The sequence below is a fragment of the Leptonychotes weddellii genome, chromosome 4, assembly GCF_054177405.1.
Source record: "Leptonychotes weddellii isolate Sample4059 chromosome 4, ASM5417740v2, whole genome shotgun sequence".
NCBI lineage: Eukaryota > Metazoa > Chordata > Mammalia > Carnivora > Phocidae > Leptonychotes > Leptonychotes weddellii.
In genome coordinates, this window is record NC_138372.1 from 89,951,134 (window position 1) to 89,968,028 (window position 16,895).

Genomic DNA, 16,895 nt, shown 5'->3' on the forward strand with positions numbered 1-16,895 from the left:
ACGATCCCCAATGGCTGGGTGAAGCCTTCCCATGCCCAGGTTGAAGACCCAAGATTTACAGCGAACCACCTCCTTCCTGTAGAGCAACTGGTCCTTGGTGATGATACCCAATTAAACCTCTACAAATTGCTTTATGCTTTTTCCAATGCCCCCTCACTCTTCAGCTCCCTGAAGTTTGGCTTCTGGCCCTTCTCCCACACTTCACTGACTTAGCAAATGTCACCAATGATCCGCCCATCCCCACCTCCGCCATCACACCAAAGGCTTCTCTCAAGCAGGTTTCCGGACCCGTTCTCCGCCCTTGGGTTCCATGACACCTTCCTTCCTGTTTCTCCTCTTGCTTGACTGACCGCTAGGTTTCTCTCTCTTTCTCACTGAGACCTGCTGTTGTCCAGGGCCCTTTGCAATGACTACCCCATGGGCGTCCCCCCGGCCCTCATCCCTCCCCGGTTCAGCATGGACAGTGCTTTATGACTGAGCATCTCTGTAAGATTCTGCATGAAGGATGGACCCCTTGACTAAAATTGACAAAAACAGTAGAAAAGACAACCAGGGCTGCCACCAATGGGGAAGCAGAGGCTTTGAAGCAGGACTTGGCACGCTCTTGATACCTTTCCTTCCCCCTCTCTCCCTACTCCGATGCAAGGAATCGCCCAGAGCCCTGGCCTCAGGGCGCCCGGCAGGTAGATTCCCGTTCCGTGGTGGTGCTCCCCATTCTTCCATCTCTAACACCCACTGGCCTGCTTTCCAGGCACTGCTGCCAACCCGCCCTGGCCTTATAGCTCTCTCCTACCTGGTCTCTCCACGGCAGGACCGACCTGCTTCATCAACCTCCTGCTGGCCTCCGTGGTGTTCTCCTTCTAGAACCCAGATCTCATTGTGTCACTCCTTGCTTTAAAATCTCTATTTCCCCCTCCCATTGTCTGCAACAGTGATTTTCAAACATTCCTTGGAGGGGGCAGGGGAAAGGGCAGTTTCTCCGTGCAAAATCTTTTGTTGCCCAATATAGAAAACATTTGGTTGAGGCAAGCGAGGGAACGCTGTGGCCCTCAGCATGCCTTCCTCCAGGACCTCCTGGCAGGCGCCTCTAAAGTGCTCTTAAGATCCCAAGAAGGACAGCTTGCAAACACGGGGTCTGTGGAGTCAAGGCCGAGCTCCACACTCCAGCACGTGGGGCTTCAGACCTCCTCTCCTTCCTCATCTCGTCACTCAACCTCTGCCCACACCGGACTCCTCTCTGCTGGCCAAACACAGGACACATTTTTGTGCCCTTATGCTTGTCCCTCTGCTGTCTCCTCAAGCTTCAGACTCAGCTCCACTTAGCAAATTCGCTGCTTTTCCTGGATTTGCCTTCACTCTCCCATCCAGGGAAAACTTCAGGTTGCAAGAGCACTTCCTAGTCACTGTGTCCCAGGGCACTGTCCAGACAGCAGCACCACAAACCTCAGCACGCCCCACTTAGCCACCAGCCTTCACAGCTGCCCCTTCCCGGAACGCAGGCCCCAAGAGTTGTTCATCTCGGAATCCCCAGTGGCTCTCGCCAGACCTTCACTGCGGCAGAGACTTACTGAGTGTTTACCGAAAGGAACTAAGGGAAGGGCCTCAAGATGGGGCTGCAACTGTTGAACCTGAAAAGCTCGGGGGCACAGAGTAAAGTCATCCACTTTATTTTTTTTTATATCTAGTTTTCCCTTTGCTGGCTTAGTCTGAATACATTTGCTGGGCAAATTCAGAAAGTCCTAATCCCAAATTGGTAAGATTAAAATAAAGAAGATTAACTGATGCCACCTACTTTGAAAGCATTAAGATTCAAAATTTGGTCCAGACTTCTGAAGCTGATCGTAAAGCCATCCAGAAAGGGAAAGGATAAAGATGAAGTGTCTTCCCTAGATGTTTTAGTACTGGAAGATCCAGAAGCTGCTAACTGCTCTGGGCCCGAGAGAGCAGATAAAGTGCTCTCTTTCTGGGAGCCGCCCCTTCTCAGAAAAGCCCATCAGATGTCCAGGGAATCCCTTCTGCCCTATTACCTGCAGAGCTGTGCTGGACAATGTGGGCAGTGGAAGAATCACCTGGGACGTGTACTGGAAATCCAGCTTCCCAGGCCCCCCAGCCCCACCCCAGGAGCCTGATTCAGGAATCTGTACCATTAGGTAAGTTGGAAGCACTGCTCTAGAAGGACACAAGAACAAGTGGGAGAAGACTAGGACCCCTGACTGTATGTAGCAAAAGGGACAGTGAGGTCAAGGTCAGGTCCTAAAGAGGAGACCCCCCCCTGTACTGCAGCTCATCTCCCACAAACCACACCTCCAACTGTAGCCCCTCACTAGAGGTGAGGAACAACACAGGAAGGTTCTCGGGCCACTTACTGCACCTCGATGATGACACAACGACCAAAGCCAGGGCACTGAAGGCTCGTGGAGAGCCTGGCCCTGACCAGCCAAGGCAGCCAGCGACAGGGGTCAGCTCTGATCTGGAGCCTGGCTGCACTCGGGGGCATGGGGCAGTCAGAGATTGTGGGGGAATAATACAAGGAGTCAGGGAAGATCTCAGCCCACGGTGCCACCATCTTCTCACCCCAGCTATAAACATGTCACTCAGCCTCCTCAGGGAACCCCTTTTCCAGGTCTTTCATCGGAGAAAGCCGATACTCGCCAGGCTGGCCTTGACAACCCGCCCTGTGACTTTTCCCAGGGCCCCACCATAAAGCAACTGCCCTCGGCATTTGCCCCACCGCCGACTTACCTTGCAGACCTTCTGAGGGACCCTGAAGTAATACGTGATAAAGTATTTTGGAAATTATAAACCACCACATATCTTAAGACATAGTGTTAATATGAAAATAATAATTTAAGCCAAAGTATCCCTAGATCATAATTTCAAACCTCTGATGGAAGGCTCATAATCTCAAATGTCTTCTACAAATGAAACAGGACTGGTCCCCGAAACAGGTAACATCATCAAAGGGGACAGCCACTGTGGACCCAGTTCATCAGATACAAATGGTTTATGTGAAATCTCCTAATTTTTTAAAATGAATTTGTAATTCAAGAAAAAATATAAAATTCCACGTGGGTCCAAGAAACCATGCCTGTAAGCCAGATTCGGTCTGGCCTGCTCCTCTCCAAGACTCACTAGAAGGTCAGATCTTAGTTAGGCTCCCTCTACATTCCTAGTACCCTCAGAGGTCACCAGAGAAGAAGTCTGCACACCCTCCCGGCGTCAGACAACCCTCACCACCAGGTAGAGAGCGGGCACAAGAGACAGACTGACCCGTGGGCTGGACGTTGACCACGGTTCCCTCGGAACGCTTTCGGGTCATGGCATACCACGAGCCGTCCGGGTCCTGGATCCACTCGGCGGCCTCACAGTAGAACTCGCCCTGGTCGGAGGGCTGCAGGTGGAAGACGGTGAGGCGGAAGGTGGTGCTCCCCAGCTTGTCCAGCCGCACCTCCCCCAGGCTCTGCCTCTGGGCGTACTCGCTGCTGGAGTGCAGCACGAAGTCTCGGCTCAGGGAAATGACCTCCGCAGGCTTCTCGCCCCCTCGCTGCCGGAGCCAGGCCACAGACAGGTGGCTGTGCTGGAGCGTCTCCGTGGCCACCTCACACGTGAGCTCCAGGGGGTCCTGCTCCACTTTGTGCAGAGTCTGGGGCACGGCTGTGGTCTGCAGGGTGTCAGGGATCACTGCAACACAGAAATGTCCCAGGCGCCCGGTCACAAAGCCACAGAAGCTCATCCTCGCGGCGCGGAGGGGGCTAGCCACCCACCCCCCACGGCCTTCAACAGTCACCGTGAGGCCACGGGCAACCCCGGATGGCACAGAAACAGGAGCTGCCTGCTTGGATTTGGACTGCAATTTTTTGGCACTTACACTTAACCTGTTTGGTATTTTAATAACACCTGGATAACAGGTAGGATGTATTTTGTTTCCCACAGTAAATGAACTCCCTGAAAATACCATGTAAAAAAGAATTCTCTTTTAGGCCAAATGAGATTTTGTTGTTCATTTTGGTACTGCGTCAAGATACTTTCCCTTGGCTTCTGACCGATCTTCAAAAGGAAATCGTTCCTAGAAGTTGCAGTTTTATGTGTCTGTGCACCTTGCTGACTTCCTCCCCTTTCGTGGCCCCACCCCCACGTGTCCCCCCGCCCAACTCACTTCAGCAATGCAATCCTCTAGCAAGGCTATGTTGTAAAAAAAAAAAAAAAAATCTTTGGTAGAGGAAAGCAACAACATCCTCAATTGTCTGGCGGGTTGAATTCTCCTACAATGCATGTGTCAGAGTGGTCGGCGCTGGAAGGAAGCCTCAGTTCGGGCATTGCCCCATGGCGCCTTGGTCAGAAATGTACTCTGGAGACTAAACACCCCCCATCTCGGCCTGATGGGGTGTGATGGGGACACCCCAGTCACAATCAGTGCTGTCTTTTCTCAGTGCGTGATCTCAGGCCTGGGTTCTCACAGGCCTCCTGATGGGATGCAGACCGAGAGAAAGGAAAAGCAAGTTTGGCATGGGCTGGGGAGGGGGGGATTTCAGTGTGGACAGCACTGGGCTGCAATGTTCACCCACATGGAGGGTCAACAATATCAAGGCTGTTCTGTTTTTCTGCTCACGTCATAATTTTCAAGCATAATTGTGATAATAAAAACTGGAAATTAAGCTGTAGGCAGAAAAACAGATGTGGGAAAATTAAGATGTGGGCAGAAAACAGAACAGCCTTGATATCGTTGACCCTTCACGTCAGCAAGCGTGGTGGCCCACGGCCGTCCACACTGAAATCTGTGCCCTCCCCTCCTGCTAACTCCCCCCATCACTCAGGGAGCACAAGGGCCAAGGGAGAGGGCTGGTGCATAATTCCTTACTCATGCAGCCAAAGGAGCTAGGGGCGGGCTCCGGGTATGAGCAAGGAAGGACCTGCAGGTGCATTTGCTTCCTGATTCAGCAGTGCCCCAGGGGTCTCAGAGCCCCTCCACTGCCCAGCGGTTTCGCTTCTCTGCTAGCTGATGTCATATGCTCCATCTTCGTCCTTTCTTCAGACAGATCATCAACCACAAATGTCCCTGCCTTCTATTTTCATATCCCCTTTCGCCAGCTACAGGGTCAGTTAACCTCTGAATTCTTGACATCTGCACTCGATCTTTCATAAGTTTTGGCCTCAGCCTTCTATTATTTACAAATGAACCCACAACCTTTGTTCACTCATGCTACCCGTTAACCACTAAGATATCTGGGGAGCTTTGGATTTTTTTTTGGTTTTTGTTTTTGTTTTTTAAGTTAAATAAAGTTGCACTAAAAAAGAAGTGACTCAGTGATCTGGACTCGGTGTTTATTTCCTCCCCTCCTCCACAATCCATATGGTAAATCCTCATCTTTCCTCCCCCACCCCCCCAACGCTGTTTGGAGGTGAGGCCTCTGGGAGGTGATGAGGTCATGGAGGGGGAGCCCTCGTGAATGGGATTAGTGCCCTTATAAAGGGACCTCAGTGAGCTCTCTCATTCCCTTTCTGCCATGGGAGGACACAATGAGAAATCACAAGTTGGCAACCCAGAAGAGGGCCCTCACCAGAACCAACTGTGCCTACCACCTTGACCTTGGGCTTCCAGCCTCCAGAACTGTAAGAAATAAACACTTGTGGTTTCAGCCAGCCAGGCTGCGGTATTTGGGTATAGCAGCCCGAGTGGACTTACTGGGGCGGGACACTGGCCATGGGAAACGTCATCTCCTTACCCACTAGGTTCATCTTGGCACTGTAACTCCCAAAGTACCGCTCATCCGTGTTGGGCGTGTGGCACTCATACTCCCCGGCATCCCGGGCCTGGAGGTCGGTGATGTGCAGCAAGGCTGAGTTCCCCTGCACTCTCTCCACATAGATCTTCCCCCCGCGGACTCGCTGGGTGTAGATGGCGTAAGGGAAGGAAGAGTCCACCGTGCTGACGATTTGGACCTCGCGCTCTGGGGCGGATGGCAGGTAAATGGACCACTGGAAATTCTGCTCAGACGGCCCCTGGTAGCCACTCACGTTGCACCAGATGGTGATGTGGGAGCCCTCTGTGCGGTACAGGGGTCCTTCCTGGACGGCGACATGTCGCTGTGCCAACACTACACCTGTGGGGGACACACAGACATGCTCGCTTACTTCTCAGACCAAAATGCAGAGTAGGCAGCGATCTTCGAAAGGGTTTGTGATTTGTATGACATGATCATATAAATAGCTTGCTGGCCCCTTCTGAGGTGCTCTGTGATTTATAAATATTAATTAAAACACTCTGCAGTAAAGCTCTGTCCCTAATATGCATGTGTGGAAATCTGACCATGCAAAGTCGCGGTTCTGTTACTTATTCAACGGCTGAACCCTAGGGAATTTCATTTAGTCCCTCTGTCATTTGTGTAGCAGTTTTATATCTATTTATTAATGCCGTTTATAAAGTTTTTAATAAAATGAGCACGAAACGTTGAATCCTCGACACCCATTCCAATGAAAACAAATAAAAGCAACCGTCCTGCAGTCTGGGCCTGTAGGTCGGAGGTAATCCTGGGGCCCTCGCTTTGGTGCTACACCCTCCGTATCGGGGGGGGGGGGTGGGGGTGGGCAGAGCCGAGCTCCTGCAGGCGACTGCAGCTTTAAGCTGAGTGCACACGAATGGGGAAGTACGAGCAGGGCCAAAGCATAGCCCTGCTGCCCAGATGCCCGCACACTGGCAATGGGGGGGGTGGGGGACTGACAGTGTAGACCTGCCCTTTGGGATGGTGGCTCTGATTCCCCACCAGTCCCCCTGCCTTCTGACTGGGCTATGCTGCTCTGGGGTAGCCTCTGCCCGCCTTCTCCGTGTTCTTCTTAACACGGTCTCCCCCACAGACTCAGGAGCGAGGAAATATGATGAGTTTCATTTCTCATTCCATGCCTACAGCCTGAGCCCTGGAGCAGGGAGGAGGGGGCACACCCCCGTGGCCTTCCTTCCCCTCAGCAGCGGCTGGGCACGCCAATGAGGCGCAAGGGGCACGTGAGTTCCAGCCACAGCTCTGCCAGCAACTGGGACTGGCTGTGTCATCTTGGGCAGGTTGCTTTTCCTTTCTGGACCTTGATCTCTTCATCTGTAAAATGATTTCTAAGAAGGCTTGGGAGTGGACCAGCACATACGTCAGGGCTGGCTTTGTCACTTACTAGCTGTGATCTTGGCTAAGTTACTTAACCCTCTCTGAGCCTCAGTCTCCTCATCTGTAAGATGGGGATAATAATAATGTGTGCCTCACAGAGTTATCAAAAAGACTCCGTAAGATAACATCTGCAAAGCCCCTGCCACAGGGTCTAGCCCACAATTACTCTTCAGTATAGGGCTGCTAGCTAAAAACCCCTCCTGGCTGGAACATTCTGCAGCTCTGGATCCACAGCTCTGGCCAGGCATCACCCCAGGACATTCCAAGGGCCTCTTGACAATGACAGCATCTCTGGGCCACCCACCTCCACCCACAGCTGCAGCCCACTTCCACCGTCCATGAAAGCTTTCCCTCTCCCTCTCCAAAAAGGAATCGCAGCTGCCCTAATGTAAACCTGTCTGTCGGAGATCCAGCTGGTGAACAGCCAGGACAGCTCAAGGACTAGCGGGATGTAGCTCTAGCGCCAGTCCGGGGCTGCAGCTTGGGGGTGGGGGGCAGTGTTGGGGCCTCATCTACCAGACGACAGACTTCACCAGAGACCCTACAAGGAAAGGCCTGTAATTCATGGGGAACCTTTTCTCCCAATCAAAATCTTACCCGGAACCCCATCCTGGCTTCACGAGCAGAAACCGGGAACTGAACAAATGAACGGTGGGAACCAAATCAACAGATCAAAGTGGTATGTGAATTTCATTGATCCATCCTGGTTGACAGCATTCATTACTACATCGAGAGTCACTGAGAAGACAGCTCATTAGTTATTTTCAGTCTGAAAATTTGGTGTACAGCGTTTTGACTATGTGTACTCTGTCTATGACAACTTAAAATATCTATATGGTGACATTCTGAATCAAATGTTTGCACTACTCTAGAAACACAGAACTCTGAAAACAATTTAACTACATGCATAACATTTAGGTCTCTTCGTATTTCCTTGTATTGTGACACAAAAGCCTCAACCCCTCATCCCCCGCCTCCAGGAAGGCTACTAGAGGCAAGTCAGGAGGAGCCAGCTTCTTCAAGGCACTACCTCTCCACCTTGGATCCACACTGGAATCACCCCGGGAGCTTTACAACATAGCAGGGCCTGGACCCCACCTGCTGTAACTGGTCTGGGGTGCAGCCTGGGCATCAGCATTTCTAAAAATTCAAACGCATGGCAGGGTCGACAACTGCTGCTTTCACGGGTCTCTACATACTGGCAACCAGGTGTCCAAATTTTAGAGAACGTCTCCTAACTTTAAGCTCTTGGTAGCTTTAAGCTCCTTCCTTCTGCAAAGACTCTCCATGAATTTGGGTCAAGAGCGTTTCATTCTTCTCCAGTGAATGGGCGCAGCGGAGGCCCCGTCAGATCCTGGCTATTGTGAGGCAACCCGGGGCTTAGCCAGCCTGCATTTTCCTCACAGACCTTACGAAAGCGCTTGATTGTCAGATCACACACATCACCCCCTGAAAAGTAAACAGCGTTAAGTGGCCTCAATGAGCCAGGGCATCAGGGTCAAAATGACTTGTCCAAGCCAGAAGCAGGTTATAAACAGCCCTGTCAAACAAATAAATAAATAAACACCGGACTGGACTTGAACCACACACATTCAGCCGCACCTGTTCATTCGATATCTCCTTCATTTCTTTCCTGCCCCACAAAGGGCCTTTGACCCCTGAAAACAATGCCATTCTTAGGGAATGGACCCTAACACAGAAGTAAAAATTACCTTTTTCTTCTCAGTTTAATTCCCTTTCTACACCCCACCCTCCACATTTCCTATTCCTGGCACTGCCCCTCATTTCCCGAGACAGTGCTATGTATTCAAAGAGACCCAGGTCCCCTACCTGGCCAAGGCATCCCCTGGCCTCACAGCCCCTTCCATCTCCCTTCTCAGCCTACAACAGAAGACTCCTCCCGGGCAGGGACTTTTTTATTATTATTACTTTTTTTCAGTTTAGACATTCCTATACTTTTTGAATTACTTTGCAATAAGTACACATCACTTCTGTAATTTAAAAAGAAAAAAACAAATATGCACAGGATCATATATAACCATATAAAAAGGACTGGACGCAAAAGGCAGAAAAAGAGTGGAAGACAAAAATAAGAGCAAAGAACAAGGGCAACAAATACAAAATAGTAATGCGTATAGTAGATACTAATCCAACTATATCAGGAATCCCTCTAAATGTCAATCAGTGGTCTAAACATGCCAATTAAAAGACAGAGATTCTTAGAGTGGACCAAAACACACGACCCAACTATATCATATCTACAAGAAATCCACTCTAAATATAAAGACGCATATGGATTAAAGGTAAATGGATGGAAAAAAATATACCATGTAAACACTAATCAAAAGAAAACAGGAGTAGCTCAATTAATCTCAAATAGAGTGGATTTCAAAGTAAAAAAAGTTATCACTGATGATGAAGGACATTACATAATTCTCCACAAAGACATAACAATTCCTTTTTTTTTTTTTTTTTTTTAAGATTTTATTTATTTATTTGACAGAGAGAGACATAGCGAGAGCAGGAACACAAGCAGGGGGAGTGGGAGAGGGAGAAGCAGGTTTCCCGCAGAGCGGGGAGCCCGATGTGGGACTCGATCCCAGGACCCTGGGATCATGACCTGAGCCGAAGGCAGACGCTTAACGACTGAGCCACCCAGGCGCCCCAAGACATAACAATTCTTAACATGTATGCACATAACAACAGAGCACCATACTAGATGAGGCAAAAACTGATAGAACTGCAAGGAGAAACAGATGAATCCACTAGCAGAGCTGGTGACTTCAATACCTCTCTCTGAGAAATGGACTGCTCTAAGAAGCAGAAAATAAGTAAGGACATAGCTGATCTCAACAACACCATCAATCAACTGAGCATAACGGACATCTGTTGACCACTTCATCCAACAGCAGCAGAGTACACATTCTTCTCAAGCTCGCATGGAACATTCACCAAAACAGACCGCATTCTGGGCCATAACACACACCTTAGCAAATTTAAAAGACTAGAAATCACACAATGTCTGCTCGCAGACCACAATGGAATTAAACTAGAAATCTGTAACAGAAAAATCACTGGAAAATCCCCAAACATGTGGGTATTAAACAACACACTTCTAAAGAACACCCGGATCACAGAAGAAATCTCAAGAAATATTTAAAAATATTTTGAATTAAATGAAAATGAAAGCACAACTTACCAAAATGTGTGATATGCAGGCAAAACAGTGCTTAGAGGAAAATTCATAAAGTCAAAAGCATATATTAGAAAAGAAGAAAGATCTCAAATCAGTAATCTAAGTTTCCACCTTAGGAAAACAGAAAAGGAAAAGCAAATTAAGTCCAAAGTAAGCAGAAGAAACCACAAGAATCAGAGCAGAAATCATTGAAATTGAAAATAGGAAATCAACAGAGAAAATCATCAAAATCAAAAGCTATTCTTTGAATAGATCAATAAAATCAATAAGCCCCTAGCCAGTATGACTAAGAAAAAAGAGAGAGGACACAAATTACCTCATATCAAAAATGAAAGAGAAGACATCACCACAGGGCCCATGAAAATTAAAAGGATAATAAAGGAATCCTATGAACAACTCTGTGCCTACAAATTTGATAACCTAGGTGAAACTGATCAATTTCTTGAAAGACTCAATCTGTGAAAACTCACACAACAAATAGATGATTTCAATAGACCTATACTTATAAAAGAAATTGATTCAATAATTAATAACCTTCCAAAGCAGAAAGCACCAGGCCCAGATGAACAAATTCTATTGAACATTTAAGGAGAAAAGTATACCAACTCTCTACAATCTCTTTTAGAAAACAGAAGGAGATGGAACACTTCCTAACTCATTCTGTGAGACCAGCACAAACCTACTACTCAAACTAGACAAAGACATTATAAGAAAAAAACAGACCAATATCCCTTATGAGCACAGATGCAAAAATCCTCAACAAAGTATTAGCAAATCAAATCCAACAATTTACAGAAAGAATTATATACCAAGACCATGTAGGGTTTATCCCAAGTATGCAAGGCTTGTTCAGTATTTAAAAATCAATTAATGTAATCTATCACTTCAATAGGCTAAAAAAGAAAAATTACATGATCATATCAAGAGAAGCAGGAAAAGCATTTGACAAAATCCAACAACTATTCATCATAGAAAGTCTTGGTAAACTAGGAACAGAGGGGAATTTTTCCAACTTGATAAAGAGTATCTACGAAAAACTTATAGCTAACATCAGACTTAATGGTCAGAAACTCAAAGCTTTCCCACTAAGACCAGGTACAATGCAAGGATCTTCCCTCTTACTACTCCTTTTCATTATCATATTTGGAAGTCCTTGCTAATGCAATAAGGCAAGAAAAGGAAAATAAAAGGTACAGAGATTGGGAAGGAAAACGGTCTTTGTTCACAGATGACATGATTGTCTATATAAAAAACCTAAGGGAATTGACTAAAAAAACAAACCAACTCTGGAACAAATGGAATTTGAAATTTTGAAAACACAAAACCATTTACATTAGTACTCCCCAAAATTAAATAGTAGAAATGTAACAAAATATACAGAAGGTATATATGGAGGAAAGCTACAAAACTGATGAACAAAATCAAAGAACTAAACAAATGGAGAAAAATTCAATGTTCTTGGATAAAAGGACTCAATATTGTCAAGATATCAGTTCTTCCCAACTTTATCTATAGATTGAATGCAATTCCAATCAAAATCACAGTAAGTTATTCGTATACATCAACAAACTGATTCTAAAGTTTATCAGAGAGGCAAAAGACCCAGAATAGCCAACACTATATTGAAAGAGGAGAACAAAGTTGAAGGGCTAAAGCTACCCAACTCCAAGACTTACTATAAAGTAATGAAAACAGCATGGTATTGGAGAAAGAAAGGACAAATAGATCAATGGAGCAAAAAGGAGTCCCCAGAAATAGACCCCCATAAATACAGTTAACTGATCTTTGACAAAGGGGCAAATCCAATCCAATGGCGCAGAGATAGTCTCTTCAACAAATAATGCTCACATAACTGTACAATCACATGCAAAAAAAACCAAATAAACAAAAAACCCGCATCTAGACACAGACCTTATTCCCTTCACAAAAACTAACTCAAAAGGAATCGCAGACCTAAACGTAATATGCAAAACTATAAAACTCCTAGAATATAACATAGGAGGAAGCCTAGGTGAGCTTGGGTATAGTGATGCCCTCTCACATACAACACTAAAGGTATGCTCCAGGAAAGAAATAATGGATAAGTTTCGTTAAAATTAAACTTCTGCTCTGTGAAAGATAAAATCAAGAGGAATTAGAAGACAAGCCACTGACTGGGAGAAAATATTTGCAAAAGACACATCTGATAAAGGACTGTTACCCAAAATATACAATGAACTTTTAAAACTCAAAAATAAGAAAAAAACCTGATTAAAAAATGGGCCAAAGACCTTAAGAGACACCTCACCAAAGAAGATATCAGATGGCAAGTAAGCATATGAAAGGCTGCTCCACATTAAGTCACCAGGAAAACAGAAATGAAAACAACAAAAAGATACCACTACACGCCTGTAAGAGAGGCCAAAATCTGGAACACCGACAACACCAAATGCTGGTGAGGACGTACAGCAAGAACTCTCATTCATTGCTAGTGGGATACAAAACAGTATAGCCACTCTGGAAGACAGTTTGGGGGTTTCTAACAAAACTAAGCACACCCATACCATATGATCCAGCAACTGTACTCGTGGTATTACCCAAAGGTGTTGAAAACTTTCGTTTCTACAAAAACCAGCACATAAATGTTGGTATCAGCTTTATTCATAATTGTCAAAAGTTGGAAGCAATCAAGATGGCCTTCAGTAGAGATCAACAAACTGTGGTACATCCAGACCACAGAAGAGTATTCAGCACTAAAAAGGAATGAGCTTTCAAACCATGAAAAGACAGGAAGGAACTTTAAATACATACTATTAAGTGAAAGAAGCCAATCAAAAAAGGCTACACATTATATGCTTCCAACCATGTGACATTCCAGAAAAGGCCAAACTACGGAGACAACAGAAAGATCAGTGGTTGCAGCGGGTGGGGAGATGAATAGGCAGAGCACAGAGGATTTTTAGGGCAGTGAAAATACTCTGTACGATACTGTAATGATGAACACATTTTATTATACATTTATCCTGTGTACCACAGGAAGAGTGAACCCTAGGGTGAACTATGGACTTCAGGTGACACATCATAATGTGTCAACGCAGGTTCATCCCGGGTAACCAATGTACGACTCTGATGAGTGGTGTGGATAATGCATGAGGCTATTTACGAGTGGAGGCAGGGGTGTACAGGAAATTTCTGTATCTTCCTCTCGATTTTGTTGTAAACCTAAAAAAGTACAGAGAGAAAACACTGGGTAATAGGATGGCAAGTGATTTTTATGTTCTTCTTTATATTTTACTCCTCCCCACCCTTGTCCTCTGCAAAGAGTATGTACGAGTCATATTAAGTGGGAAATAAATTTAACCAAAAATAAAAATAATGTATGACTGCTGTATAAAATGTCTTCTGTATTGACTAATATGGTAGAATAAAAAAAATATGTATTTGGTCTTTGTCCCTAGTTCCTGGCCCAGAGCTTGTAAAACCCTTGGAATTTCCTAAGGGATGGCAATGTCTTTTGTCATTCATAAAGAGCCCTTTTGGCCCCAAAGGAGTTATGCTAATGATTTAAGGCAGGCCTTTAGACAGTTTCATGACAGCAGCTGGCCCAGCTCAGAGGGTTGAAATTTTCAACCCCACCCCACACACTCCAGGGAGGAGATAGGGGCAAGAGATTGAGTTCAATCACCAATGGTCAATGATTTAATGAACCATGCCTATGTAATAAAACCCCCATATAAAAACCCTAAATGACAGGGTTAGGAAAACCCCCAGGTCAATGTGCAGGGAGGGTGGTATGACTGGAGAGGACAAGGAGGTTACCCTCCATACCTTGCCCTCTGCACTGACTGGAAATGCAGAAATGCTGGAGTAGGACTTCCAAGGCTAGGCCATAAAAAGACACCAGGGTTTCTGCCTTGCTCTCTGGGACCACATACACCATGTGAGGAGGACATCAAAGCAGCCCTCTGGGCAGGTCTACCTGAGGCCTCCCGCCAACACCAGCATGTAACTGGGCCACACTGGAAGTGGGTCCTCCAGGTCCAGCCAAGATGACTGTACCCCGTTGGGAGCCACAGCCTCAGAGCCACCAGAGGTAAGATGCTCCTGGATTCCTGATGCATGGAAACTGTATGAGATAATGTTTGCTGTTATTTTTTGTGTTTTTTGACTTTTTGTATCATTTTAAGAATTTTATTGACAACTGCAGTAATTACTGCTTTCACAGAGCGCACACAGCTTCTCCAATCAAAATCTTTTTTTAAGACTATGATTTTTTTTTAGGGGCGCCTGGGTGGCTCAGTCGTTAAGCGTCTGCCTTTGGCTCAGGTCATGATCCCAGGGTCCCGGGATCGAGCCCCGCATCGGGCTCCCTGCTCATCGGGGAGCCGGCTTCTCCCTCTGCCTGTCTCTCTCTCTGTCTCTCATGAATAAATAAATAAAAAATCTTAAAAAAAAAAAAAAAGGGGGTGCCTGAGTGGCTCAGTCGGTTAAGCGTCTGCCTTCGGCTCAGGTCATGATCCCAGGGTCCTAGGATCGAGCCCCACATCGGGCTCTCTGCTCGGCGGGAAGCCTGCTTCTCCCTCCCACTCCCCCTGCTTGTGTTCCCTCTCTAGCTGTGTCTCTGTCAAATAAATAAATAAAATCTTTAAAAAAAAAAAAAAAAGACTATGATTTTTTTAGAACAATTTTAGGTTTATAATAAAATTGAGAAGAATTTATTGCTGTTTTCAGCCTGAAGTTTGGGGGTACTTTGTTTTGCACCAGTATCTGACCAACACCTGTGAGTCCTAAGATTTAATGAAAAACTGTGTTCCCTGCCCATGTTATGTGTTTTCTAGAAAAGAGGTCCATAAATTTTAAAAAGATTCTGGAAAGCAATTCAAGGCCCAGAAAAAGAATTAAGAATATTGCTTTAGACAGTGCATGATCATTAGGACTGGCCAGGTCCTTTTAGATTTAGTTGTGACAGTTTCTAATCACATAAACTAACACAACAGTATCTATCACTTAACTAGTTTTTTCAAGACAATGCATGTCCAAGGACGCTCTTTTTCCTTTGTTCCCAGATGAAACTAGACAGTTTCTAGTCACATAAACTAACACAATAGTATCTATCACTTAACTAGTTTTTTCAAGACAATGCATGTCCAAGGACGCTCTTTTTCCTTTGTTCCCAGATGAAACTGTCTAGTATGATTCAGGAGTTAGTGAGCAGGAGGGGTCACTGTGCCTGTGAAAACTACCTTCTTACGCATTTTTTGGAATACGCCGGGGCTCAAGGAACCCACATCTCTAGGCAAAGGATCCAACTGCTACATTCAAGATGCATGACTGAGCATGTCAAAGTGTCAAAGGACCTAGCTCACCACTCCACTTCTGCCCTTCCAGTTGTGGCCTCTACAATCATCAAAGCTCCCTTCCGCACCCAGCTTGTACAAATTCTACATGCAACTCCGCCATGCTGGCATATTTCTTTATCCATACAATGGGAATAATGTAATGCACCATATCTCGATCTCACAGGTTGTAACCCCAGAGATCAAATAGTATTGTGAAAGCCACCCAATGAACATTTCAAGATTTCATTTTATTTCTGCCCACATGAGATAATCTAAAACCACGAAAAAAAATCTTTGTAAGTACAAGAGCGTAAAAGGAACATCGATGTTTAACTTTTGGCTAAAAATGCAAAACTGCATAGATAGTAAAATTATGTTTAAAAAAATATTATACCTAGAAAACTGACCCCAGAAAACAACGATCCTGGGCTGAATCTTTGAGTGGTGAGAATATGGGTGACTCTCGCCTTCTCTTTTCTTTTTATTCTCCCATTATTTTATTTATTTATTTATTTATTTATTTATTTAAAAGATTTTATTTACTTATTTGGCAGATAGAGACACAGCGAGATAGGGAACACAAGCAGGGGGAGTGGGAGAGGGAGAAGCAGGCTTCCCACCGAGCAGGGAGCCCGATGCGGGGCTCGATCCCAGGACCCTGGGATCATGACCTGAGCCGAAGGCAGACGCTTAACGACTGAGCCACCCAGGCGCCCCTCCCATTATTTTGAACAGGCAAGTATGTGTTGTTTTTAAAATGCAGATAAAGGATGATAATGATTAGCACTTTAGGGTGCCAGACACTAGCCTCACTGCTTGGCGTACATCATCTCATTTAATCCTCACACCATGAAAGGAAGGTGACGTCATTAGAGCCACAATGACCAGACAAGGAGATGCCCTTGGGATTAAGCCACTTTCTCCAGAACAAAGAACGTGACTAATACTTTTCTTAGTCTGTGGCGCATGCTGAATGTGCTAGGGGAACATCAGCGCTAAGTGAGGATAAACCACAGAATGGCTTTTCTTGCCAACCTGGTCCTGACAACCATTGTGGGGAATATATGGCCTCAAGTTTAAAATGCCAAACAGACCCTCTGCAGGGTGGAGATTGGGCCAAAAGCTCCCCAGAACGTAAGTTCCCGAGAGAGAGCAGTCAGGGAGGTGACTCCAGGGACAATGTCTGAAGATCCCCACTTTTTAGCCTTCAGCCAACGGAGGACAAGAGTG

The 16,895-nt window shown here is 45.9% G+C and overlaps 2 protein-coding genes across 4 annotated transcripts in view; one reads left to right on the plus strand and one right to left on the minus strand.

The window, feature by feature from the left end:
• ATP1A1 (ATPase Na+/K+ transporting subunit alpha 1) overlaps positions 1–16,895 on the plus strand; it is a 343,485-nt gene that overhangs the window by 206,065 nt on the left and 120,525 nt on the right. The gene's annotated exons all lie outside the window — the stretch shown is intronic.
• The window catches only part of IGSF3 (immunoglobulin superfamily member 3), a 92,477-nt gene that overhangs the window by 33,353 nt on the left and 42,229 nt on the right, over positions 1–16,895 (minus strand). For all 3 annotated transcript variants that reach the window (XM_081815754.1, XM_081815753.1, XM_081815755.1), the window contains exons 3-4: positions 5,724–6,101; positions 3,271–3,681 (exon numbers count right to left, since the gene is read on the minus strand). In XM_081815754.1, the coding sequence (XP_081671880.1) occupies positions 3,271–3,681; positions 5,724–6,101 (789 nt within the window). The remainder of the gene's footprint in view (positions 1–3,270; positions 3,682–5,723; positions 6,102–16,895) is intronic.